The sequence below is a fragment of the Oncorhynchus keta genome, chromosome 35, assembly GCF_023373465.1.
Source record: "Oncorhynchus keta strain PuntledgeMale-10-30-2019 chromosome 35, Oket_V2, whole genome shotgun sequence".
NCBI classification, from domain to species: Eukaryota; Metazoa; Chordata; class Actinopteri; order Salmoniformes; family Salmonidae; genus Oncorhynchus; species Oncorhynchus keta.
Genome location: NC_068455.1, coordinates 51142980 through 51170932, shown reverse-complemented (window position 1 = coordinate 51170932; position 27953 = coordinate 51142980). Strand labels below are relative to the sequence as shown.

Sequence of the window (27953 nt, the reverse complement as noted above, 5' to 3'; positions counted from 1 at the left end):
CATCTGTAAACAACCCATCTATCTACCTCATCCCCATACTGTATTTATTTTTTATCTTGCTCCTTTGCACCGCAGGATCTCTACTTGCACATTCATCTTCTGCACATCTACCATTCCAGTGTTTAATTGCTATATTGTAATTACTTCGCTACTATGGCCTATTTATTGCCTTAACTCCCTTATCTTACCTCATTTGCACTCACTGTATATAGACTTTTTGTTTTATTTTTTTCTACTGTATTATTGACTGAATGTTTTGTTTATTCCATGTGTAACTCTGTGTTGTATGTGTCAAATTGCTATGTTTTATCTTGGCCAGGTTGCAGTTGCCAATGAGAACTTGTTCTCAACTAGCCTATTAAATAAAGGTGAAATAAAAAAAATAAAAAAATGTTCAGAGTAGCTTCAGAAAATAATATTGTCTATGTGTCTATATTGTCTACGTGTCTATGCTAAGTCCTCCTGGGGATCTGCCTTTTTACTGAAGTGGCTGGGAAATGACTGACAACACAGCTCTTAGTTCCCTCAGTAGATGCCTACTGGAGAACTTATTTGTATTGCTTTTAATCTTTTTTAATGAATTTATCTTATTAACACTTTGTTCTAGCTAGCTATTTGTGTAGGTAGCTATCAAGTAAACGCAATGATCAGTAGGTGAATAAGTTTATCAGGATGTGCATAGAATATGTTGTACCCACTGTGACTATTAAAACCTACCCCAACCAGAAACTATGGATAGATGGGAGCATTCACGCAAACTGAAAGTGCGAAGCACCGCATTTAACCAGGGCAAGAAGACTAGGAATATGGAAGAATACAAACAGTGTAGTTATTCCCTCCGCAAAGCAATCAAGCAGGCTAAACATCGGTATAGGGACAAAGTTGAGTCCCAGTTCAACAGTTCAGACAAGAGAAGTATGTGGCAGGGTCTGCAGACAGTCATGGATTATAAAAGGAAAACCAGCCACGTCTAGCTTCCGGACAGGGTGAACACCTTCTTCGCTCGCTTTGAGGATAATACACAGCTACTGACGCGACCCGCTATCAAAGACTGTGGGCTCTCCTTCTCTGTGGCCGACTTGAGTAAAACATTTCAGTGTGTTAACCCTACCAAGGCTGCAGGCCCAAATGGTATAGCTAGCCGCATCCTCAGAGCATGCACAGACCAGCTGGCTGGTGTGTTTGCAGATATATTCAATCTCTCCCTATCCCAGTCTGTTATCCCCACATGCTTCAAGATGACCACCATTGTCCCTATACCTTAGAAAGCAAAGGTAATTGAACTAAATGACTTATCGCCCCGTAGCACTCACCTCTGTCATCATGAAGTGCTTTGAGAGACGAGACAAGGAGCATATCACATCCATCTTACCTGCCACCCTAGACCCACTTCAATTTGCTTACCGCCCCAATAGATCCACAGATGATGCAATCACCACCACACTCCACACTGCCATGTCCCATCTGGACAAGAGGCATACATACAGTTGAAGTCAGAAGTTTGCATACACCTTAGCCAAATACATTCAAACTCAGTTTTTCACAATTCCTGACATTTAATCCTAGTAAAAATTCCCTGTCTTAGGTCAGTTAGGATCACCACACTCAGAATAATAGTAGAGAACATCTTGGCCATGTTCAGTTATAATCTCCACCCGGCACAGCCAGAAGAGGACTTGCCACCCCTCAAAGCCTGGTTCCTCTTTAGGTTTTTTCCTAGGTTCTGGCCTTTAGGGAGTTTTTCCTAGCCACCGTGCCTCTACACCTGCATTGCTTCCTGTTTGGGGTTTTAGGCTGGGTTTCTGTACAGCACTTTGTGACATCAGGTGGGCATCAATTAAATTAAATTTACATTTATTTATTTATTTTTATAAATTAAATGTCATTTAATTGAAATTTGATTGATATAGAGAATTATTTATTTCAGCTATTATTGCTTTCATCACATTCCCAGTGGGTCAGAAGTTCACACACTCAATTAGTATTTGGTTGCAATGCCTTTAAATTGTTTAACTTGGGTCATCGTTTCAGGTATCCACGCAGCAGCGTAGCCTAGTGGTTAGAGCGTTGGACTAGTAACCGGAAGGTTGCGAGTTCAAACCCCCGAGCTGACAAGGTACAAATCTGTCGTTCTGTCCCTGAACAGGCAGTTAACCCACTGTTCCCAGGCTGTCATTGAAAATAAGAATGTGTTCTTAACTGACTTGCCTGGTTAAATAAAGGTCAAATTAAATAAAAAAGGTAGCCTTCCACAAGCTTCCCACAATATGTTGGGAAACTTCCTGACAGGGCTGGTGTAACTGAGTCAGGTTTGTAGGCCTCCTTGCTTGCACATGCTTTTTCAGTTCTGCCCACCAATAGGATTGAGGTCAGAGCTTTGTGATGGCCACTCCAATATCTTGACTTTGTTGTCCTTTAGCCATTTTGCCACAATTTTGGAAGTATGTTTGGAGTCATTGTCCATTTGGAAGACACATTTGCGACTAAGCTTAAATTTCCTGACTGATGTTTTGAGATGTTACTTCAATATATCCACATAATTTTCCATTCTCATGATGCCATCTATTTTGTGAAGAGCACCAGTCCCTCCTGCAGCAAAGCACCCCCGAAACATGATGCTGCCACCCCCGTACTTCACGGTTGAGATGGTGTTCTTCGGCTTACAAGCCTCCCTCTTTTTCCTCCAAACATAACAATGGTCATTATGGCCAAAATGTTATATTTTTGTTTTATCAGACCAGAGGACATTTCCCCAAAAAGTACAATATTTGTCCCCATGTGCAGATGCAAACCGTAGTATGTCTTTTTTAATAGCGGTTATGGAACAGTGGCTGATTTCTTTTGATTTTCCCATGATGTCAAGCAGAGGCACTGAGTTTGAAGGTAGGCCTTGAAATTCATCCACAGGTACACCTCCAATTGACTCAAATGATGTCAAATTGCCTATCAGAAACTTCTAAAGCCATTACGTCATTTTCTGGAATTGTTCAAGCTGTTTAAAGGCACAGTCAAACTTCTGACCCATTGGAATTGTGATGCAGTGAAATAAAGTGAAATAACAATTGTTGGAAAATTACTTGTCATGCACAAAGTAGTGATCCTAACCGATTTGCCAAAACTATAATTTGTTCACAAGAAATGTATGGAGTGGTTGAAAAATGAGTTTTAATGACTCCAACCTAAGTGTCTGTAAACTTCGGACTTCAACTGTATATATGCAGTATTCTTAATCCATTCCTTACTTAGATTTACGTGTATTTTGGGTATATGTCCTGCAAATGTAATATATTACTTGTTAGATATTACTGCACTGTCGGAGGTAGAATCACTAGCATTTCGCTACACCCTCAATAACATCTGCTAAACACGTGTATGTGACCAATACATTTGATTTGATTTGATTAATCACGAGCGAACAACCCTCATACCTCTTACTCATTGTTAAGTGCAAAGTACATGGTGTGCCCATACTGCCCTATGAATGCATGCCAACAGAGGGAACCCTGCGAAATGTAGGCCAACAAGAAGGAACCCAGTGTCAAATGAGGGAATCATGGGAAATATAGGCCACAGACAGAACACAGTGTCAAAAGATGGTACCATAGGAAATGTAGGCCAACAGGGAAAAAAGACGGCACCAAGGGAAATTTAGACCAACAGAGGAAACCCAGGGCCAAAAGCGGGCACCAGGGGGTATGTAAGCAAACAGAGGGATCCCAGGAAGTCCAGCAGGCTCTCAGAGACTGGGTTTGTACTGCTTCTAACATGCTGACCACACATACATGTTATTCAAACATTGCACCCACACTACTCACTCACCTCAACGCGCTGCAGAGTCCTTCCTCTTCCATCTATTCATTGTTTTTTAAGAGCATTTACCCACGTCCCATCTCCTCATTGGTGTTTAGGAGCATATACCCACATGGGTGATTGAAAGATGAACTGACATCCACACTCCAGTCGGTTGTAGTAATGCACCGTAAAGTTGGTTGCTAACCACCATATAAAGTCCAAAGAAGTAAAAAAGAAGCCAGAGGAAGGAGGAGAGATGACGAGAAAGGAATCCGGTTTACCGATTTATCTGTGGATTAATTGTCAGAGTAGAGGACCTTGTGCATTTCAGGTAAAATAACAACACAATGTTTATATCCCAGGACAAATTAGCTAGCAACAGCAAGCTAAGCTAGCTTTTCAACCTGTCACCAAATTAATATAATTTGTTCCGAGGTTTTGATATTTCAACTTGCGTGTCGTGATCGTGTCTGTTGTGGGGGTACAAAATCTACATGCGCACTCAGACACATGCACGTGTCTGGTTTGGTCAGCATGTAAGTGGCGTCAACAGCTTAGCCAAAATCGTCTATGTGGTCCTCCCTCATTCTCTCCATCCAGAGGAGATTTCCCCCGTTGCGTGTTTGCACTCAGAATTCTCTGCGCCGGCGACACTGATTTTTACAAATGTGTCTTGGGAGATTGCCCATGGCAGAGCACACACACACAGAGACATACACACACCCTTGAGCACACACACCGTAGTGGGTTTCGGATGCCTTCTGTCAGCTTTCCATTCTGCATGCCCTCCTGGGTGACAGAGTTCAATCTACGGCATGGGGAGAGTATTTGAGAGCCAATTGGGCGCTGTTCTGTTTGTGTGTGTGTATGTGTATGTGTATGTGTATGTGCGTGTGCACGTGTATGTGAGTATGTATGTGTGTGTCAGAGGCCCTAATCAGTTCAGGAGTAATTTACTAATCCTCTGGTGTGACACAAATAGTGGCTAACAGATCTCTGTCAGGTTTCGAGGGGTGAACCTCCTGCTTTTTCTGTGCTCTAACTCTACTGTTCTCTATGTCTCACATCAACATAGGAGATTAGCAACCTTTGCACTCAATGTTCACGATGGAGTGGAAACACCTAGCTATTCTTTTCACTCTTCTTCTATTGGCCTGTTCATGTGCAATATGATGGTCTGAATCTGATTGTGAGCTGCATGTCTATGTGAACCTGATCTACACTATAACTGTGGTGAAAACAAAGCAAAACCCCGGTCCAAATGATTACTGGTACTTGCCAAAGACACGGGACACTGAATTCATACTGTATATGTAATGTACAGATTATTTATGTCATGTATTACAATCTCTCCTCTGCAGGTGGTAGACCTGTACTGGGGGGTGGACCCAGAGGAGTGGGACAGTCCGGACCTGCAGCGTCTGAGGATGAAGCTACTAGAGGAGTGTCTCCAGACCTCTGCAGGTCCATGTTTTGTTGTGGGTATAATAAGCATGTTATAAGCCTTTATAAGCCATCATATAACAGGACTGTCCATTACACCCTGCTGAGAATTCAATTGTACTATTGTCGTGACGTGACATTAATGTGATGACTGTTATTTATCGAATAATTACCTACTATGTTTAATTGTTATTAGATTAAATTAATCATGTAGCAATTAACTCATTAGGAATTTGTGGCACAACGGGAGAAGTTATTTAACGAGTTACCATCTCCCGAATTAACTCAAGAATATATACAGCTGAAGTCGGAACTTTACATAAACCTTAGCCAAATACATTTAAACTTGGTTTTTCACAATTCCTGAAATGTAATCCTAGTAAAAATTCCCTGTCTTAGGTCAGTTAGATTCACCACTTTATTTTAAGATTTTATAATGTCAGAATAATATTAAAGGGAATCATTTATTTCAGCTTTTATTTCACATTCCTCGTGGGTCAGAAGGTTACATACACTCAATTAGTATTTGGTAGCATTGCCTTTAAATTGTTTAACTTGGGTCAAACGTTTCAGGTAGCCTTCCACAAGGTTCCCACAATATGCCGGGTGAATTTTGGCCCATTCCTCCTGATAGAGCTGGTGTAACCGAGTCAGGTTTGTAAAGGCCTCCTCACTTGCACATGCTTTTTCAGTTCTGCCCACAAATGTTCTATAGGATTGAGGTCAGGGCTTTGTGATGGCAACTCCAATACCTTGACTTTGTTGTCCTTAAGCCATTTTGTCACAACTTTGGAATTATGCTTGGGGTCATTGTCCATTTGGAAGACCCATTTGCGACCCAGCTTTAACTTCCTGACTGATGTCTTGGGGTGTTGCTTCAATAAATCCACGTAATCTTCCACATAATTTTCCTCATGATGCCATCTATTTTGTGAAGAGCACCAGTCCCTCCTGCAGCAAAGCAAACCCACACATGATGCTGCCACCCCCGTGCATCATGGTTGGGATGGTGTTCTTCGGCTTGCAAGCCCCCCCCCCCTTTTCCTCCAAACATAACGATGGTCATTATGGCCAAACAGTTCTATTTTTGTTTCATCAGACCAGAGGACATTTCTCCAAAAAGTACGATCTTTGTCCCCATGTGCAGTTGCAAAACGTTGTATGGCTTTTTTATGGCGGTTTTGGGGCAGTGGCTTCTCCCTTGCTGAGCGGCCTTTCTGTTTATGTGAATATAGGACTGGTTTTACTGTGGATATGGATACTTTTGTACCTGTTTATCCCAGCATCTTCACAAGGTCCTTTGCTGTTGTTCTCGGATTGATTAGCTCTTTTTGCACCGAAGTACGTTCATCTTTAGGAGACAGAACACGTCTCCTTCCTGAGTGGTATGACGGCTGCGTGGCCCAATGGTATTTATACTTGCGTACTATTGTTTGTACAGTTGAACGTGGTACCTTCAGGCATTTGGAAATTGCTCCCAAGGATGACTTGTGGAGGTCTGCAATTTTTTTTCTGAGGTCTTGGCTTATTTATTTTGATTTCCCCATGATGTCACGCAAAGAGGCACTGAGTTTGAAGATTCACCTTCAATTGACTCAAATGATGTCAAGTTGCCTATTAGAAGCTTCTAAAGCCATGACATAATTTTGGGGAATTTTCCAAGCTGTTTAAAGGCAGTCAACTTAGTGCATGTAAACTTCTGACCTACTGGAATTGTGATACAGTGAATAATAAGTGAAATAATATGTTTGGAAACAATTGTTGGAAAATTTACTTGTGTCATGCACATAGTAGATGTCCTAATCGACTTGCCAAAACTATAGTTTGTTAACAAGAAATTTGTGGAGTGGTTGGAAAACGAGTTTTAATGACTCCAATCTAAGTGTAAGTAAACTTCCGACTTCAACAGTAAATGTGAGTAAGTCATTTTGATGGGAGGGATGAGATTGTAATTAGGGTCAAAGATCAGAGAGAGAGAGAGAGGTGGTAGGATAGTGGATAGGGGCCTTGCCCCAGCGGCTCTTTCTGTCTACCTTTTTACCCCTTCTATTTTAATTTACATATCTCATATCTTCATCTCTCTGCCTCTACAACCACTCTGTCTCTATCCTTTTCCCCTTTCCCTCATCTATCTCGCTCTCTTTCTGTTCTCTCTATTTCTCTCTCTCCATCTCCTTGCCCCTCTACATCTCTCTATCACTTCATCTCTGCTTTCTTTCATCTTCCCCTCCCTCTCTCTGTTTGATATGTTTCCCTCTGCCCCCTCTCAAATTGTAATAGCCACCAAGGTAAGGGGTTGAGATGATGCTTTTACCAGAGATGAGTCTCTTCTTCAGAAATTAAAAGTCCTGTGTGGCTTTCTGCATGCATTAATATCTGTTTAACCACTTTATCCCTGGCTGAACCTGACCAATAACACACACACACTCATGAATACACACAGTGGAGTGTATGCACACACGGAAACACACACATGTGCATGCGCATGCACACATACGCACACGAGGTCAGACACACACATAGCATCCCTAGGAAGCCCAGTCATAAGATAAGGAGTGTGTGGGTGGAAGGGAATATAAAAAGGCCTCTCTGCATGTGCTGGAGAGGGGGCTCTGTATGTGCTGGAGAGGAGGCCTTTAATCAAAGGATAGAATAGATACACAGCTCACACACACATACTTTTGACAGCTTGCCCTGTGGATGTGCTATTGCAATCCCCCGACTTTTAGTGAAAATTACAGTTATTTCTTAGCTCTGGTTTTTCCCGGGTGGCTCAATAACTGTGTTGAGAGGCCTAACTTCTTAGCTTGAAGAAGTACTGTGTACACATAAAGCACTCACACACACCAGCAGTGTGTAACACACACATATACACACACATACACACACACATACACACACATACACACACACACACGCGCTCGCATGCACCTACACGCAATCTGCCTCTCTGCAGTTGAATTTTTTAGGATGTATTAGAACCCTCTCTCAGTTAACGGTTTATCATCACGAGTGGGAATACCAATTTAGATCAGAGTGTCTACTCTAAGGACCCAGCCCTGCCCTAGCTTCTACTTTCACACACAAAAACACACTTTCTTTCTCACTCACACAAAATGAGGTGTCCAAATCCCGCCACAAAAGGAAAACCAGAACAGACACATCTAACCCTCCACTGTCTCCCAGCTCCATGACTCACAGATCCACGCCCCACCTCCTTCCCCAGTCTTTCCCACTGCCTCCCTCCCAGGCTGAGCTGTGGTGTCTCCCAGTGTCCCTGTTAGCCAGCACAGCCCCGGAGGTCTCGCTCCTGCCTGTCCACATGGCGGTGGGAGTCACTTCAAAGCCTGTACTCTAACTGTCACTGCACTGTCACAGCTCAGAGAAGGGATGATGGAATTGGGGGATGCATAGAGAGGAAAGAAAGGGGGGATGGGGATACTTGAAGGATGTTACAGAGGCTCCTTGGTGACATGGTTGAGAGAGAGAGAGAGAGAGAGAGAGAGAGAGAGAGAGAGAGAGAGAGAGAGAGAGAGAGAGAGAGAGAGAGACTTTTGACTTTCTTTACTAAAACTTTCTCATTTCATTTTAAAAAAACTCACCCACACCTTAAAAATAAAACACCAAAATATATCCTGTACTGCATTCATGTACCATACTCACCTTTCCATGTACCACATGATACAAAACAATATCACAATACCCAAAACAACTCACCACTTCGACAACCGTATATCCAAAAAATCTTCCCCAGCTATACAGACAGTCCCCCTAAACACACCATTTCTCCTGAAACATCTCCACACTTTTTATCATTCTATAGTACTCAAACTAAACCCTAAGGCGCGCAGAGACCATCCCATTAAACAATTGTAAAGGGTCTGTTATCCCCCCACCTTTGACCCTGTTCCTCCTCGTTAGCCAAATAGCCAACTTCGCCTGAACAAACAGAAAATTCAACCAAACACATTTGGCCTTCTCTTTAATCGAATACCTGTATCCCATTATAAACATCCCAACAGTAAAAACCACCCCCAACCTCTCACACAGACATTCCAAAAGAGACATTAATGGCATTAACCTGGTGCACACAGAAAACACATGAATCACAGTTTCTTTCATTACACAGAAAGGACACCCCTGCCCGATTTCTGGTTCAACCCGTGCCAACCAGCTGTTAGTGGCCAGGGCTCCATGAAGAACCCTCCACTGAAGGTCCCCTGACTTCTTTGGTACTGGGGGTTTGTAGAGCCGCATCCATCTAAAACACACCATACTCTCCGCCCCCTATACCTCCTGCCACTGACGTGCCTTCACTCTTGTTAGGCTCCTAATGTTCCTAACCTTAACGCAGAGGTTGTAGAGGGCTTTACCTCCCACCCCTTCAAACTCCCCCAGGTTCGGAGTGTTAAAATGTAACGAGTCCTCCAGACCCTCTTGCCAGTCTCCAGTCTCTGCCGTCACTTGTAGTGGCGGAAACATTGGTGGCCCCTCCCCCTTTGGCCGCTCAAACACCCCCTTACCGGCTCAGACAGCCCCCTTACCAGCAGCCTAAGAGACGTTATTCCTGTTTGTTGTGCCAAGACTTCCGGGGTTTTCCACCCATCCTCTCCCAGCAGTCTCAGGTCACCCAGCCTTTGTAAGCCCGCCGCCATCAGATGCCTCTGCAGGGTGGCCGACTGAACCGATCTCAAAGGGATGGCTGGGTTGTTGAAGATAGGCTCCTCCCACACCCACAGCCCAGGCTCCACACCCCCTTCTCGCGTGGGCCTTAGCAGCTGCCAGGTCCTCAGCACTGCAGAGTAAAAATCTGAGAGACCTGCTGTACTCAGCCTCTCCAGCTTCATGAAGAACAGCTGCCGGTCCAACCCTAATCCACCAGCTCTCCTCAGCAACGTGCATGCTGGTTCCATCCAGACACCATCAGTATGGTACAGCAGTCTCTGCACCGCCTTTAGTCGGAAAGCAGCCAACCTGCTCTCCGGTTCCACCAGGCCCTGTCCTCCTTCGTGGACGGTCATGTACAACACTGCCGCCGTCAGCCAGTGATGGCCCTACCAGAAAAAGTCCACCAGCTTGCGTTGCCGGTCTGCGAGCAGACGGGGGGTTGAGGACAGCCAGTTTATGCCAGAGAGAAGATGTCACCAGGTTCATGACTCTCCAGCACACTTCCTGCAGTCCCCTGTGTAGCATCCTTGCCCTGTCTCACCCAGACTGGCCTACTGAGCCCCCCTCCCTCCTTAACCATACATGACGCCCCAGCATACCAGAGAGTTTACCAAGTTTATAATACCCTTATTCTCGCTGCCAACATTCCCTCCAGCATTTCCACCACATCCACAGACCCCTGCCCCCGAATACTGTTCTTTCGGGTCTTTCATATTGCTAATTTTGCTGCCCCTAACACAAAATTAAGCAACACAACTACACCCGTTTGACTAAGCCTGTACTTTGGCCCAAATATATACAGTTGGGAAGAGAAAACCTCTCCCAATGCTGAGAACCAATTAGTGATCAGGTCAATCATCCCAACCAACCTGGGACACTGTAAAAACAAATGTGTCAGAGTTTCAGACTCAGCAGAGGATGGTCACCCCTCCCCAACAGTAGGATCCAGGTGTACCAGATATATTGGTGGCTATAGCTCACTGTATTATCCTCCATTGGAGGTCAGCCGTCCTCTTATCAATAGGCAGTTTGTATAATAATCGCCAACAGCTTTTTGGGGAGGCACCTGGACCAAGCACACCCGCCCACCTTGCCAATTTTACCCCTTCCAGGGAAGAGGCATGGGAGACCTTTACACATATTCTGTACATGGCCTTCTTTCCCACCTCCTTGAACTCCCCCAGCTCCGGGGTATCGAAAGCAGCATCCCCACATCCTTCTCGAATGCCCCCGCTGCAGCACTAACAATCAGTGCAGGGAACACATAATCCAGACCCTCCTTCCACCGATCAGAATTGGAAGTATCAGTCGCATACTGCAGATGAAGCACTGGCAAGGAGTCACAGACCTCAGCAACGACCTTCCTCAGTAGGCGAGATGATCGGATCCCGGTCTTTCTCCCAGCTCCTCCAACGATCTATTCATGTTCCGCATCAGATGACCCAGCTTGGTACACTCCACACCTAATGGGCATGAACGTAGGCTAGCTGAACCCAGAACACGGGACTGGATGGCAGTGTTGTGAAAAAGAGGCTCTTCAAAAAGCCACATCCCTGGTGACGTGCAGGCCTTTACGGGACTTGACAAGAACTCTCCAAGCCTGCATAACAGACTCATGAAATGGCAAATCACCCCCCTCCAGCTTTAAAATGTGCTTGTCTGTGCTGCTTGAAGCCGGAAAGCCATGATCCTAGAGGAAATTTCCACCAGGCCTTGCCCACACTCATGCAGTGGCAGGTACAGGGCTGCAGCTTTAATCCAGTGTTGTCCAGACCAGAAGAAACTGGTGTTTGGTATTTTAACTCCTCTAGGGTAGGGGGCAGCATTCGGAATTTTGGATGAAAAGCATGCCCAAATTAAACTGCCTGCTAATCGGGCCCAGAAGATATTATACGCGTATAACTGGTAGATTTGGATAGAAAACACTATAAAATTTCAAAAACTGTTAAAATAGTATCTGTGAGTATAACAGAACTGATTTGGCAGGCGAAAACCTGAGAAAAATCTATTCAGGAAGTAGTTTTTTTTGTGTAGTTTTCTATTCAATGCCATGACAGTATCCATTGACTTAGGACCCAAATTGCATCTCCTATGCCTTCCACTAGATATAAAAAATCTTTAGAAATTGTTTCAGGCTTGTATTCTCAAAAATGAGGAAGTAAGATTAATCTGAATGAGTGGACCCTGCAGTGTCACAGAGCTTTTTCATGTGCGCGACCAGAGAGAGTGCTTTTCTTGTTTACCTTTTATATTGACAAGGTTATTGTCCGGTTGAAATATTATAGATAATTTCGGCTAAAACAACCTGAGGATTGAATATAAATATCGTTTGACACGTTTCTATGAACTTTACGGATACAATTAGGATTTTGTCTGGCTGTTTTGACTGTTGTGGATTACTGAAGAAAATGCACAAACAAAACGGAGGTTTTTGGATATAAAGAGTGCACCCATATGAAGATCATCAAAGGTAGCTGATTAATTTAATCTCTCTTTCTGACTTGTGTAACTCTTCTACTTGGCTGGTTACTGTTTGTAATGATTTGTCTGCTGGGCTATGTTCTCAAATAATTGTAAGGTATGCTTTCGCCGTAAAGCATTTTTGAAATCTGACATTGTGGTTGGAAGTTAATCTTTAAACCTATGTAAAATACTTGTATGTTTTCAAGGGGGGGCTAGGCTCCCAGGTAGTGGAGGAGATGCCCACTACGAGTAATGGGGTTCAGGTGGGGCTAATTTTCTAGGTAGTGGAGGAGATGCCTGGTAGGAGTGATGGGGTGCAAGTGGGGAGTGTTGAAAGGGATGTGGTAGAGGGGAATCAGGAGTTTGTGGCCTCAGTTGAGGAGGAGCAGGAGAAGGATAAGGATATCTCTTTTGATATGATAGCAGCTTGTGAGGACTCAATTTACGACCCAGAGGAGGTAAATGGGTTTCTTGATCAAATTTTGGGGAAATCTGTCAAATTGGCAGATTATTTTGATGTTGATACATTTGTGAGGTCAGCTGTGATGTTACAGAAGATGGTGGTGTTAGATCAGCTGAGTGAGAAGAAGAGCTTTTGCTTGAGGAAATGTGTTACTGCTGTTGCAGCAGCTAAGGGTGGTGGGAAACATAGTCAGGTTAAGAGAAAAATAAAACAATGATGATGATCATGCCTCATAGGGTGTCTTTTTTCTCTTTGGTTTCTCTGTGGTTTCTTCTGCTTTCCTTTCTCTTTTCTATATGGAGGTACTAAGGGTAGGTTCTCTCAATATTAATGCGGGAAGGGACAGGAATAAGAGGGCTTGGGTATTAGAAGTAATAAAACAAAAAAGGCTTAATGTAGTTTTCCTACATGAGACACATAGTGATGGGGAAAATGAGGTTGACTGGGGTGGCAATCTTGTTTTCCTCAGGCTTAGGGGGGACTGTGGTATCTATAACAAAGATTGTCAAGGGACGGGTTTTATTGGTCAAGGCGGATGTTATGTTTTTAACATTATTTTTTATTTTTATGCTCCTAATGAGGGTACAGAACATATTGTTGGTTTAGATCAAATAAAAGAAACCTTAAGACAGTGTGACCAAGAGGGATGTATGGTTTTAGGGGGGGGACTGGAACTGTTTAGTGGATTTTACTGTTGATCGCACCATTGAAGAACCTTACCTTACCTGCGGTCAGCCACTTGCCTGATGCTAATATGAAGAATGGCATCAAAGTGGTTGTCATCAAACGTTCAACGTTATATAGATTTCTACCACTCTCTATGAAGTAGCACTTTATTGTGATTCTTCTGATAGATTCTTCTAGTTCCATGACATCTTGATTCAGATTTTCCATGTATGCATTTGTTCTCCTGTATTCCAATAGCACCAATATATTTGTTACCCCTCACAATGCAATGTGCAGCACAATGGAAAGTTTGATAGAAAGCGATTTTATAGCCAGATGTATTCATTGATTTATGTGTCTCCTATAACAGTCTATCTTTTTCAGTCTGTACTCCACACCTCAAATGCCAGAGTACATATAGACTGGAGTGAAACCCTCCCAAGCATGTAAGGGAAGAGCAGTGCAGCTAAAAATCTTTTTTTTATCCCATTCTATGTCACTTTACAGAGTTAAGCTGGCTGTTAAGTGCAAGGAGACAAAGCTCTCCTTCCCAAACCTTTGGGCTGCCTTCTTGCTCCCTTCTCCCCCCTTTCCGTTCTACTCCATCCCTCCCTCCCTCCAACCCTCCTTCCCTCCATAAAAACACCAAAGGCTTCAGTCTGCCCACCTTGGTGCATTAATCTACCGTAGTTGTTGAGGTTCCAAACACGTAATGGTCTCATGATAAGGCAGGCAGGCTGGGTGATAAAGTTATCCAGAGAAACTGTAGCCAGGGACAGCAGGAGGGAGAGCTTTTATTTGTCATTTTTTATTTAGCCTTTATTTAACAGTCAGTTAAGAACAAATTCTTATTTACAATGACGGCAAAGGAACAGTGGGTTAACTGCCTTGTTCAGGGGCAGAATTACGGGTTTTTACATTTCAGCTCGGTGATCTAGCAACCTTTCAGTTACTGGACAAACACACTAACCACTAGGCTACCTAGGAAGAAGATGGAGAAAGAGGGATGAGTGAGAAAGAGGGGAAGAGAGGGAAGGCTGTAGGAGAGAGTAAGGGAGAACATACAGTGCCTTCAGAAAGTATTCATACCCCTGGAATTATTCCACATTTTGTTGTGTTACAGGCTGAATTCTACATAGATTAAATCTATATTTTTTCTCATATTTTTTTCTCATCTACACACCATACCCCATAATGATAAAGTAAAAAGCATACTTTCAGAAATATTTGCACATTTATTGAAAATTAAATACAGAAATAGCTCATGTACATACAGTAAGTATTCACACCACTGAGTTAATACTTTGTTTCTGTGTATGTCCAAAATTCTTCAAGCTCTGTCAAAATTGTTCTTGATCATTGCTTGACAACCATTTTCAGGTCTTGCCATAGACTTGCCGAGAAGATTTAAGTCAAAACTGTAACTCGGTCACTCAGGAACATTTGCTGTCTTCTTGGTGAGCAACAGCGTGGATTTGGCCTTTGTTTATTAAGGTTATTGTCCTGCTGAAAGATGAATTGATCTCCCATTTTCTGGTTTTCCTCTAGGATTTTGCCTATGATTAGCACCATTCTTATTTCTATTTTTATTCTGAAAAATTCCTCATTTACAAATATACCCATAACATGATGCAACCACCACTATGCTTGAAAATATGGAGAGTGGTACTCAATAATGTGTTGTTTTGGATTTCCCCCAAACAGAAAACTTAGTATTCAGGACAAAAAGTACATTTCTTTGCCACATTTTTGCAGTATTAGTTTAGTGCCTTGTTGCAAACAAAGATTCATTTTAGAATATATTTTATTCTGTACAGGTGTCACGTTCTGATCTTAGTTATTTTATTTATGTCTTTGTTTTAGTATGGTCAGGACGTAAGTTGGGTGGGTTGTCTATGTTCCGTTTTCTATGTTGTGTTTGCGTTTGGCCTGGTATGGTTCTCAATCAGAGGCAGGTGTCGTTAGTTGTCTCTGATTGAGAATCATATTTAGGTAGCCTTTTCCCACTTGTGTTTCGTGGGTGTTTATTTTCTGTTCTGTGTTTTATTTCACTGTTCAGGACTGTTCGTTTGTCGTTTTATTGTTTTTTGTTTCAGTGTTCACTATTCTTATAAAAAATCAAGATGAACACTTACCACACTGCACTTTGCTCCTCTCCTTCATTCTACGACCGTTACAACAGGCTTCCTTCTTTTCACTCTGTCAATTATGTTAGTATTGTGGAGTAACTACAATGTTGTTGATCCATCTTCAGTTTTATCCTATCACAGCCATTAAACTCTGTAACTATTTAAAGTCACCATTAGCCTCATGGTGAAATCCCTGATTGGTTTCCTTCCTCTCTGGCAACTGAGTTAGGAAGGACACCTTTATCTTGGTAGTGACTGGGAGTATTTATACACCATCCAAAGTGTAATAAATAACTTCACCATGCTCAAACGGATATTCAACGTCTGTTTTTTTTTTGCCAATAGTTGCCCTTTGCGAGGCATTGGAAAAACACCTTTGGTCTTAGACATTGAAAAATCATGTTAAATACTGGTAATGTACTGTGAGTCCATGCAAATTGTTATGTGACTTGTAAAGCACATTTTTACTCCTTAAGTTATTTAGGCTTTCCACAACAACGGGGTTGAATACTTATTGACTCAAGACATTTCAGCTTTTCATTTTAAAATATGCGTTGCATATTTTTTAAATTATACAATTTTTGACATTATGGAGTATTTTGTGAAGGCCGGTGACATGTTTCTTCTTTAATTTAATTCATTTTAAATTCAGGCTGTAGCACAAAAAAAATGTGGGAAAAAATCAAGGGTGTGAATACTTTCTGAAGCCAATGTACATAGAGATAGGTACAAATGAGAGACAGCGAGGGAAGAGAAAGGGGGTCGGAGAAAGGGAGAGGGGATTGCATCTGACATAAAGGGCCAACCCACATGAAAAAATACTATGGTATTCACTGTAGTGTTTGTGCGGACTTTACTGTAGTATTCACTGTAGTGTTTTTTTCAGACTTAACTGTAGTATTCACTGTATTGTTTTTGAGGACTAGAGTCTGCAAAAACACTACAGCAAATACCATAGTATATACTGTAGTGTACTGTAGTATTTATTTATAGCAAAAAATACTGTAGTAACATAAAACTGTAGTATATACTATAGTAATTAATGTAGTGTTTTTGCAGATTGCAGTATACTGTAGTTTTTATTGCAGTGTTTTTATGGACTGTAATATATTGTAATATTTGCTGTAGTGTTTTTGCTGACATTGTATGTGTAAACTTGCTCTAATCTCTCTCACACACCAATCCACCCACATACCAATGACACAGACACACAATTGCAGTCACTCACCCTGTCCTTTCCTGCTGTCCCTACAAGGCAAGCTGACAGAGACTTTGTCAGCAGCTCAGAGAATGACTCTCCCTCTCCTTCTATCTCAATCTCTCTCTTTCCATCTCTCTCACTCTGTCTAAGCTTAGTTCAGCTCTTTCCCAGATGTATCCATCCCCCAATGACAAACTGATCTGCAGTTCCCACAAAAAGCTCTGCCGTAGTCTGGCTCTGTTGAAGAAAACAGCTGATGGAGGGTTTTGATTGGAACTGTCATTAGATCCTAATAAGGAGAATGTATCTCACCTCACTCTGTTTTTTTGAAACTTTCCATTCCCTTCATGTCAGGGAGGTTGTTGTGATCTCGGTCAGCGTCTATGTACAACTGTCACTTTTTTTCATGTCTTGAAACAGCTGACATAACTCATCTCTCTCCCTCAGATCTCTTGCCAAGCAATTTCAGGGGAACTGCCTCCATTTTGTTCAGCAGGCCCCGAATCGAAATTGGTTTGGGTAGATGAAATACCTAGCAAACCCTATTAATTTGTCTTTTTCTGTACCTCCAACTTGTTTCCCCAAGAAAAGACAGGACACAAACCCAAATACGGTACAAGCCACTAATTTGATCTTGGTCAGTTTTTTTCATCAAAAATACTTGATTGTACGATAAGTCACATATATTATAGACAACAAATAGAAAAGCCACTAATTTGATATTGATTTGTTTTTTTCTTCAAAAAGGCATTTGTCAGAGATAGAGCTGATCTTACATTATGCCAGGATCGCAAAGTCGCGTTCTGGCATTGATGTGCCTTTGACGACGGCAGACTGACATCCTTTTTGCTTGAGAGAGTTCACAGTCATCCCTTCTCTCTACCCCGCGGGTATCAGTGTGTGGTTCCTACTCATGTCATAGTACTGTAGTAGGGATCAGCTGGATATTTACTATGCTTTCCAGTGATGCTCTGCTTTTGCTCCCATTCTCCTCACATGCATGTGATTCTGCACATCAAGCCTCGACTGGTAATTGTTCCTAATAATGGTAATGGTAATGAATTGGTCGTTGCTCAAAAGCATATTGAGAAATGTGCCTCTGTGTGCTAAGAAAGAGAATGAGCTCGTGCAGATTCTTTCAGTGTGATAGGCAAAGAAAGTAAGATGTGTGAGCAGTGTGGCTTTATATAATTTTGTATCCCTGGCCATACTATTATAGGGAGACCGTGGTGATCATCGTGATCACCAAGCTGTCTTCCACTCTGTACCAACAGACATATCCATACTCCATTATTCCATTGCATACAATTATTTTACATTCAAAGCAGCTAACCACACACTGACAAAGACCACAGACAAATTAATTGCAAATAAAATACATTTCTGATACACTCAGCACTTCGTCATGACCATTTACTTTGCCCAGTTGTTTGCCTTTCAGTCTAGCCGTGTACTGTGAATTCACATTCTAAAAGGAAGAAAAGAAAACAGAAAAAATTACGAACTCTAAGCATCGGGTGACAGGCAGACCGGTACACAGAAGACACACTAATGAAATGCTGTCATTGTCTCCCTGTTTGCCTGGATGCCTTCACGGAATAAGCACTTCAAGGCAAACGGCTGTGCAGAAAGTCATAATCATACACTCAATCTCGGAGTATATTTGAGACTAACTATGAACCTTGAAACCAATGATAATAGAAAGTCAAGTGGTGATGATGATGACCGTTCTACCTCTCTCCATCTTTCTTTCCTCCTACCCTCATTCCTTGTTCTTTCCTTGCTCATAGGGGCTGGTGGGGGAGAAGTATGGCAGTATCCGCGTTCCAGGGGAAGTGGAAGCTCCAGAGTTTGAGAGGATCCTGGATGCGGCGGTGGAGGCGGGGCTAGACACACACATCCTGGAGGAGTGGTACTGCCGAGACGAGAATGCCGTGCCACCAGCCTACTACCTCAAACCCAAAGCCCAGATGTTGAAGAACTACCAGAACTCAGTAAGATTTGAACCATTCTACCTCAAATCCTGCCACACCAAACTCTACAAAACTACAAAAACTCAGTAAGATGAACCCTGAACCCTTCAGCCTTAAACCAATAGAACGTTATGCCAAGATCCTAACCCAGTTAGTTCTGGAAAGGTAGTTGAGTGGGCTGTGGCCAGTTTCTCTTGGATCATGGCAAAGACTAAATGAGTAGGTTTCAGTTAGACTTACCCAAGATACTGAAACATCCTTACGGAGAGCCAAAACTTTCTTCAGCATCATGTTCACATTGGAATAGAGAACTTTTCTGCTGTGTTTTTGTCTAAGCCAACTGTTATGCTTGAACACATATCCTTGGGTTTACAGTCACAAAAAGCTTTTTAAAGCAGCAGTAAAATTAGCTAGTAAAAGTCATTTGTCAACAACTCTCAAACCTTCTTTTATACAAAACTTTTAAACTTCAACTTTCTGATCCCATTAGAATTTGTTGGCCTCGTGGAAAGTTTATGAGAGATAAAGATGTATGCTTTATTTTCTTAAAAGACTCAAAAGCTTGGTAATCTTACTGTGAGTTGGGACGAGCAGTAAACATATCTGCAGATATCCTCCTATACATTTAACTACAGTGCTAGGCAAGTTAGTTTTAAGGTAAGCATATTACATATGCTGTCGTGGCTAGCAAAACATTTGTGTATACCTGTGTAACAGTCACCATGTAACTACAGCTGCTTTGTCTACCTAAATGTTAGTGCCTGTGTCACTGTGTGCTAGGTTAGCATGCTGTGAAATCTAGCTAAACATTAGCGCTTTGTCACTCAATGCAGCTCTTCCACTTGGATGGAGGTCGGAGGGAAATTAGAAAAACAGCAGGGTTGGCATTCTGGAATCTTCTCTCATGAATATCATTGACTTCCTCTCTCAAGGGATGTCTACTGTAGCTCTAGGGTATTAGACACAAAAACAAACACAGTAGGATCAGCAGGTATAGATTGCATTTCCACTATAGTGTTTCTCTGTGGTCCAGTTCAGCTTGTGGAGATAATGCATCGGTTTGCCTTTGACCTAAACAACTCCAACAGTTTCCATTACTTACCAACTCAACTTTCTTCCTTTTGCCAACTTCTGTAGGTCTCTGGCTTTGTTAAGACTACCATCCAAAACCAACATCAATAGCTTACCAATTGAGATAGCTATGTATTCTTTAATCTACTATATACACTACATAACAAGGAATATGTGGACACCTGCACGCCGAACACCTCATTCCAAATGTATGGGAATTAATATGGAGTTGGTCCCCCCCTTTGCTGCTATAACAGCCTTGACTCTTCTGGGAAGGCATTCCACTATTGCATTCCAACATTGCTGCGGGGACTTGCTTCTATTCAGCCACAAGTGCATTAGTGAGGTCAGGCACTGATGTTGACTTTCCAATTCATCCCAAAGGTGTTCTATGGAGTTGAGGTCAGGGCTCTGTGCAGGCCAGTCAAGTTCTTCCACACCGATCTCAACAAACTTTTTCTGTATGGACTTCACTTTGTGCACGGGGGCATTGTCATGCTGAAACAGGACAGGGCTTTCCCCAAACTTTTGCCACAAAGTTGGAAGCACAGAATCATCTAAAATGTCATTGTATGCTATAGTGTTAAGATTTCCCTTCACTGGAACTAAGGGGCCTAGCCGAACCACAAAAAAACAGCCCCAGACCATGATTCCTCCTCCACCAAACTTTCAGTTGGAACTATGGATTCAGGCAAGTAGCCGTTCTCCTGGCATCTGACAAACCCAGATTCGTCCGTCGGACTGCCAGATGGTGAAGCGTGATTCATCACTCCAGAGAACGCATTTCCACTGCTTCAGAGTCAGCTAGCTTTACACCACTCTAGCCAACACTTTGCATTGCACATGGTGATATAAGGCTTGTGTGCGGCAGCTAAGCCATGGAAACCCTTTTCATGAAGGTCCCAACGAACAGTTCTTGTTATGACGTTGCTTCAAGAGGCAATTTGGAACTCAGTAGTAAATGTGGCAACCGAGGACAGAGGATGTCTACGCGCTTCAGTACACGGCAATCCTGTTCTGTGAGCTTGTGTGGCCTACCACTTCGCAGCTGAGCCGTTTTTGTTCCTAGACGTCTCCAATTCTCAATAACAGCACATAAAGTTGACCGGGGCAGCTCTAACAGGGCCGAAATTTGACGAACTGACTTGTTGGAAAGGTGGAAGCTTATTATATTGTCATGTTGAAAGTCACTGAGCTCTTTTTTATTTATTTTTTATTTTTATTTCACCTTTATTTAAGCAGGTAGGCTAGTTGAGAACAAGTTCTCATTTGCAACTGCGACCTGGCCAAGATAAAGCATAGCAGTGTGAACAGACAACACAGAGTTACACATGGAGTAAACAATTAACAAGTCAAAGGCATGAGGAGGTAGGCGAATAATTACAATATTGCAGATTAACACTGGAGTGATAAATGATCAGATGATCATGTACAGGTAGAGATATTGGTGTGCAGAAGAGCAGAAAAGTAAATAAATAAAAACTGTGGGGATGAGGTAGGTGAAAATGGGTGGGCTATTTACCAATAGATTATGTACAGCTGCAGCGATCGGTAGCTGCTCAGATAGCTGATGTTTGAAGTAGGTGAGGGAGATAAAAGTCTCCAACTTCAACGATTTTTGTACTGGAACGAAAGGTGGCCGAATGAGGTGTTGGCTTTAGGGATGATCAGTGAGATACACCTGCTGGAGCGCGTGCTACGGATGGGTGTTGCCATCGTGACCAGTGAACTGAGATAAGGCGGAGCTTTACCTAGCATGGCCTTGTAGATGACTTGGAGCCAGTGGGTCTGGCGACGAATATGTAGCGAGGGCCAGCCGAATAGAGCATACAAGTCGCAGTGGTGGGTAGTATAAGGTGCTTTAGTGACAAAACGGATGGCACTGTGATAAACTGCATCCAATTTGCTGAGTAGAGTGTTGGAAGCAATTTTGTAGATGACATCGCCGAAGTCGAGGATCGGTAGGATAGTCAGTTTTACTAGGGTAAGCTTGGCAGCGTGAGTGAAGGAGGCTTTGTTGCGGAATAGAAAGATGACTCTTGATTTGATTTTCGATTGGAGATGTTTGATATGGGTCTGGAAGGAGAGTTTGCAGTCTAGCCAGACACCTAGGTACTTATAGGTGTCCACATATTCAAGGTCGGAACCATCCAGTGTGGTGATGCTAGTCGGGCATGCGGGTGCAGGCAGCGATCGGTTGAAAAGCATGCATTTGGTTTTACTAGTGTTTAAGAGCAGTTGGAGGCCACGGAAGGAGTGTTGTATGGCATTGAGGCTCGTTTGGAGGTTAGATAGCACAGTGTCCAATGACGGGCCGAAAGTATATAGAATGGTGTCGTCTGCGTAGAGGTGGATCAGGGAATCGCCCGCAGCAAGAGCAACATCATTGATATATACAGAGAAAAGAGACGGCCCGAGAATTGAACCCTGTGGCACCCCCATAGAGACTGCCAGAGGACCGGACAGCATGCCCTCCGATTTGACACACTGAACTCTGTCTGCAAAGTAATTGGTGAACCAGGCAAGGCAGTCATCCGAAAAACCGAGGCTACTGAGTCTGCCAATAAGAATATGGTGATTGACAGAGTCGAAAGCCTTGGCAAGGTCGATGAAGACGGCTGCACAGTACTGTCTTTTATCGATAATAATAATATAATATATGCCATTTAGCAGACGCTTTTATCCAAAGCGACTTACAGTCATGTGTGCATACATTCTACGTATAGGTGGTCCCGGGAATCGAACCCACTACCCTGGCGTTACAAGCGCCATGCTCTACCAACTGTGCCACAGAAGTTTTTGCCAGTTATGATGTCGTTTAGTACCTTGAGTGTGGCTGAGGTGCACCCGTGACCGGCTCGGAAACCAGATTGCATAGCGGAGAAGGTACGGTGGGATTCGAGATGGTCAGTGACCTGTTTGTTGACTTGGCTTTCGAAGACCTTAGATAGGCAGGGCAGAATGGATATAGGTCTGTAACAGTTTGGGTCCAGGGTGTCTCCCCCTTTGAAGAGGGGGATGACTGCGGCAGCTTTCCAATCCTTGGGGATCTCAGACGATATGAAAGAGAGGTTGAACAGGCTGGTAATAGGGGTTGCGACAATGGCGGCGGATAGTTTCAGAAATAGAGGGTCCAGATTGTCAAGCCCAGCTGATTTATATGGGTCCAGGTTTTGCAGCTCTTTCAGAACATCTGCTATCTGGATTTGGGTAAAGGTGAACCTGGAGAGGCTTGGGCGAGGAGCTGTGGGGGGGGTGGAGCTGTTGGCCGAGGTAGGAGTAACCAGGCGGAAGGCATGGCCAGCCGTTGAGAAATGCTTGTTGAAGTTTTCGAATCATGGATTTGTCGGCGGTGACCGTGTTCCCTAGCCTCAGTGCAGTGGGCAGCTGGGAGGAGATGCTCTTGTTCAGTAAGGCCATTCTGCTGCCAACGTTTGTCTATAGAGATTGCATGGCTGTGTGTAATGAATGTGGCTGAAATAGCCGAATCCACTCATTTGAAGATGTGTCCATATACTTCTGTATAGTGTATGTTCAAAAAAGCAGAACTGTGTGCCAATTTCAATATTATAAACTCCCTTACTCTCCCTCTCTTCTACAGATGGAGTCAAGTAGTGCAGCCAAGATGAAGAACGACAAGGCGTGGAGGAACGTGTCTGAGGAGATCAAGAGGATCTTCAGTAGGTCTGTCCTGCAGCTCCAGGAGAAGGGCACCATGAAGCCCCCTCAAGCCAAGAAATTCCTCTGCTCTGGTATGTAGGCTACTCCTGTCTTCTTTTCTTCTCCTTCTTCTGTGTTTATTCAATGTTCTTCTTCATCTGTTTTCTTCTTAGCTTTTTTCCTTCTTCTACTAGGGTGTTGTATCTTGTGTTATTCAGTTCTGTGGTGTTCTCTTATTTACATAATAATGTTTATTGAGCTATACTGTATAACCAATATATGTTTGTTGGGTCCATTAATTGTGCCGAGAACATTTAACTGGGGGAGTAGTTCTCAGGCTTTAGTTAAATCAGTTAAGTAATTATTATGATTCTTTTATGGTAGTAATCAGTTTTCCTCAGTTTTCCAATGTGAATGTACCATCAGAGCATCTTCGGTTTAAAGACAAATACAGATAAGCCTTCTCATACAGCCCAGATATAACAATAAACAGATTTATCTAAATATTCATTGTCACCCTCTGTTTACAGTTTAAAGCATGTATGGTCTAGAGTGCTCCAAAAGTCTTCCAAATTGGGTCTAATTGGACTAAAAGTCACTATATTTGGGCTAATCTAATAAGCACTGATCTATTTGGGCACTATCATTTTGGGGGGCTCCCGAGTGGCACAGCGGTTTAAGGCACTGCATCTCAGTGCTTGATGCGTCACTACAGACCCTGGTTTGATTCCAGGCTGTATCACAACCGGCCGTGATTGGGAGTCCAATAGGGCGGTGCACAATTGGCCCAGCATCTTCCGGCGGGGGTAGGCCGTCATTGTAAATAAGAAATTGTTCTTTAACTGACTTGCCTTAAAAATGTTACTTTTAAAAATATCATCCATTCTGAGGATGAGAGAAAAATAAGTATATTCCAGGTATCTGCAATTCTTTGTAGGCCAGGCATTTGTACCTAGAGAGAAAGCAGCAACACACCTCATGGCAGTCTAATTTTTAATAAATAAATGGGGAGTTTCGAAGTTGTTTCTAACTATTTTCCCCTATTGAGCCATATACGCTGTGGACATTATAAATTCACACAAAGTCATTTCACCAAATCAAATCTTATTTGTCACATGAATACAACAGGTGTCGATCTTACAGTGAAATGCTTACTTACAAGCCCTTAACCAACAATGCTTTAAGAAGTTAAGAAGAAAAACATGATAAAGGAAAACTAATTATAATAATTAAACAGCAGCAGTAAAATAACATTAGCGAGGCTATATACAGTCGTGGCCGAAAGTTTTGAGATTGACACAAATATTAATTTCCACAAAGTTTGCTGCTTCAGTGTCTTTAGATATTTTTTGTCAGATGTTACTATGGAATACTGAAGTATAATTACAAGAATTTCATAAGTGTCAAAGGCTTTTATTGACAATTACATGAAGTTGATGCAAAGAGTCAATATTTGCGGTGTTGACACTTCTTTTTCAAGACCTCTGCAATCCGCCCTGGCATGCTGTCAATTAAATTCTGGGCCAAATTCTGACTGATGGAAGCCCATTCTTGCGTAATCAATGCTTGGAGTTTGTCAGAATTTGTGGGTTTTTGTTTGTCCACCCGCCTCTTGAGGATTGACCACAACTTCTCAATTGGGATTAAGATCTGGGGAGTTTCCTGGCAATGGACCCAAAATATCAATGTTTTGTTCCCCGAGCCAATTAGTTATCACTTTTGCCTTATGGCAAGGTGCTCCATCAAGCTGGAAAAGGCATTGTTCGTCATCAAACTGTTTCTGGATGGTTGGGAAAAGTTGCTCTCGGAATATGTGTTGGTACCATTCTTTATTCATGGCTGTGTTTACATTTACATTTAAGTCATTTAGCAGACGCTCTTATCCAGAGCGACTTACAAACACGGTATAGCTAGTTATAGTAACCACAACAAACACGTTATAGCTAGTTATAGTAACCATAACAAACACGTTATAGCTAGTTATAGTAACCATAACAAACACATTATAGCTAGTTATAGTAACATAACAAACACGTTATAGCTAGTTATAGTAACCATAACAAACACGGTATAGCTAGTTATAGTAACCACAACAAACACGGCATCTAGTTATAGTAACCATAACAAACACGGTATAGCTAGTTATAGTAACCATAACAAACACGTTATAGCTAGTAATAGTAACCATAACAAACACGTTATAGCTAGTAATAGTAACCATAACAAACACGGTATAGCTACGTTATAGTAACCATATGTTCTTAGGTTCTTAGGCAAAATTGTGAGTGAGCCCACTCCCTTGGCTGAGAAGCAACCCCACACATGAATGCTCTCAGGATGCTTTACTGTTGGCATGACACAGGACTGATGGTAGCGCTCACCTTGTCTTCTCCGGACAAGCTTTTTTTCCGGATGCCCCAAACAATTGGAAAGGGGATTCATCAGAGAAAATGACTCTACCCCAGCCCTCAGCAGTCCAAGTGCCTTTTGCAGAATATCAGTCTGCCCCTGATGTTTTTCTTGGAGAGAATTGGCTTCTTTTGCTACCCTCCTTGAAACCAGATCATCCTCCAAAAGTCTTCACCTCACTGTGTGTGCAGATGCACTCACACCTGCCTGCTGCCATTCCTGAACAACTCTGTACTGGTGGTGCCCTGGTCCCGCAGCTGAATCAACTTTAGGAGACGGTCCTGGCACTTGCTGGACTTTCTTGGGTACTCGGAAGCCTTCTTCACAACAACTGAAACACTCTCTTTGAAATTCTTGATGATCCGATAAATGGTTGATTTAGGTGCAATCTTACTGGCAGCAATATCCTTGCCTGTGAAGCCCCTTTGTGCAAAGCAATGATGATGGCATGTGTTTCCTTGCAGGTAACCATGGTTCACAGAGGAAGAACAATGATTCCAAGCACCACCCTCCTTTTGAAGCTTCCAGTCTGTTTTTCGAACTCAATCAGCTTGACAGAGTGTTCTCCAGCCTTGTCCTCGTCAACACTCACACCTGTGTTAACGAGAGAATGACTGACATGATGTCAGCTGGTCCTTTTGTGGCAGGGCTGAAATACAGTGGAAATGTTTTTTGGGGATTCAGTTATTTGCATGGCAAAAAGGGACACTGCAATTAATTCCAATTCATCCGATCACTCTTCATAATATTCTGGAGTATATGCAAATTGCCATAATACTAACTGAGGCAGCAGACTTTGTGAAAATTAATATTTGTGTCATTCTCAAAACTTTTGGCCATGAAGGTACCAGTACAGAGTCAATGTGCCGGGGCACCGGTTAGTTGAGGTATTTGAGGTAATTATGTACATGTAGGTAGAGTTAAAGTGACCATGCATAGATAATAAACAGAGAGAAGAGGCAGCATTAAAGAGGGGTCTGGATAGCCTTTTGATTAGCTGTTCATGGGTCTTATGACTTGGGGGAGGAAGCTGTTAAGAAGCCTTTTGGATCTAGATTTGGTACCACTTGCCATGTGGTAGCAGAGAGAGCAGTCTATGACTAGGGTGGCTGGAGTCTTTGACAATTTTTAGTGCCCCCAGTGATGTACTGGACCGTACACACTGCCCTCTGTAGGGCCTTGCGGTCTGGGGTCGAGCAGTTTCCATACCAGGCAGTGATGCAACCAGTCAGATGCTCTCGATGGTGCAGCTGTAGAAGCTTTTGAGGATCTGAGGATCCATGCCAAATCTTTTCAGTCTCCTGATGGGGGATTTGTCGTGCCCTCTTCACGGCTATCTTAGTGTGTTTGGACCATGACAGTTTGTTGGTGATGTGGACATCAAGGAACTTGAAGTTCTCAACCTGCTCCACTTCAGCCCGGTCGATGAGAATGGGGGCATGCTCGGTCCTCCTTTTCCTGCAGACCACAATCATTTAGTTTGTCTTGATCACGTTGAAGGAGAGGTTTTTGTCCTGGCACAACACAGCCAGGTCTCTGACCTCCTCCCTATAGGCTGTCTCATCGTTGTTGGTGATCAGGAGAGGCCTTTGTTGTGTCATTGGCAAACTTGATGATGGTGTTGGATTCGTGCCTGGTCATGCAGTCATGAGTGAACAGGGAGTACAGGAGGGACTGAGCACACACCACAGGGGCCCCCATTTTGAGGATCAGTGTGGCATATGTGTTGTTACCTACCCTTACCACCTGGGGGTGACCCATCAGGATGTCCAGGATCCATTTGCAGAGGGAGGTGTTTAGTCCCAGGGTCCTTAGCTTAGTGATGAGCTTTGAGGGCACTATGGTGTTGAACACTGAGCTATAATCAATGAATAGCATTCTCACATACAGTAGGTGTTCCTCTTGTCCAGGTAGGAAAGGGCAGTGTTGAGTGCAATAGAGATTGCATCATCTGTGGATCTGTATGTATCTGTATGGGTGGTATGCAAATTGGAGTGGGTCTAGGATTTCTGGGA

General features: G+C 42.9%; 1 protein-coding gene across 1 annotated transcript in view; it reads left to right on the top strand.

Annotated features, from left to right (window-relative positions):
- Window positions 1–27953, top strand: part of LOC118368618 (NACHT and WD repeat domain-containing protein 2) — a 90826-nt gene that overhangs the window by 48558 nt on the left and 14315 nt on the right. Inside the window, exons 4-6 of the mRNA XM_035752880.2 lie at window positions 5154–5270; window positions 18616–18819; window positions 23471–23621. Coding sequence (XP_035608773.1) covers window positions 5154–5270; window positions 18616–18819; window positions 23471–23621 — 472 coding nt within the window. The remainder of the gene's footprint in view (window positions 1–5153; window positions 5271–18615; window positions 18820–23470; window positions 23622–27953) is intronic.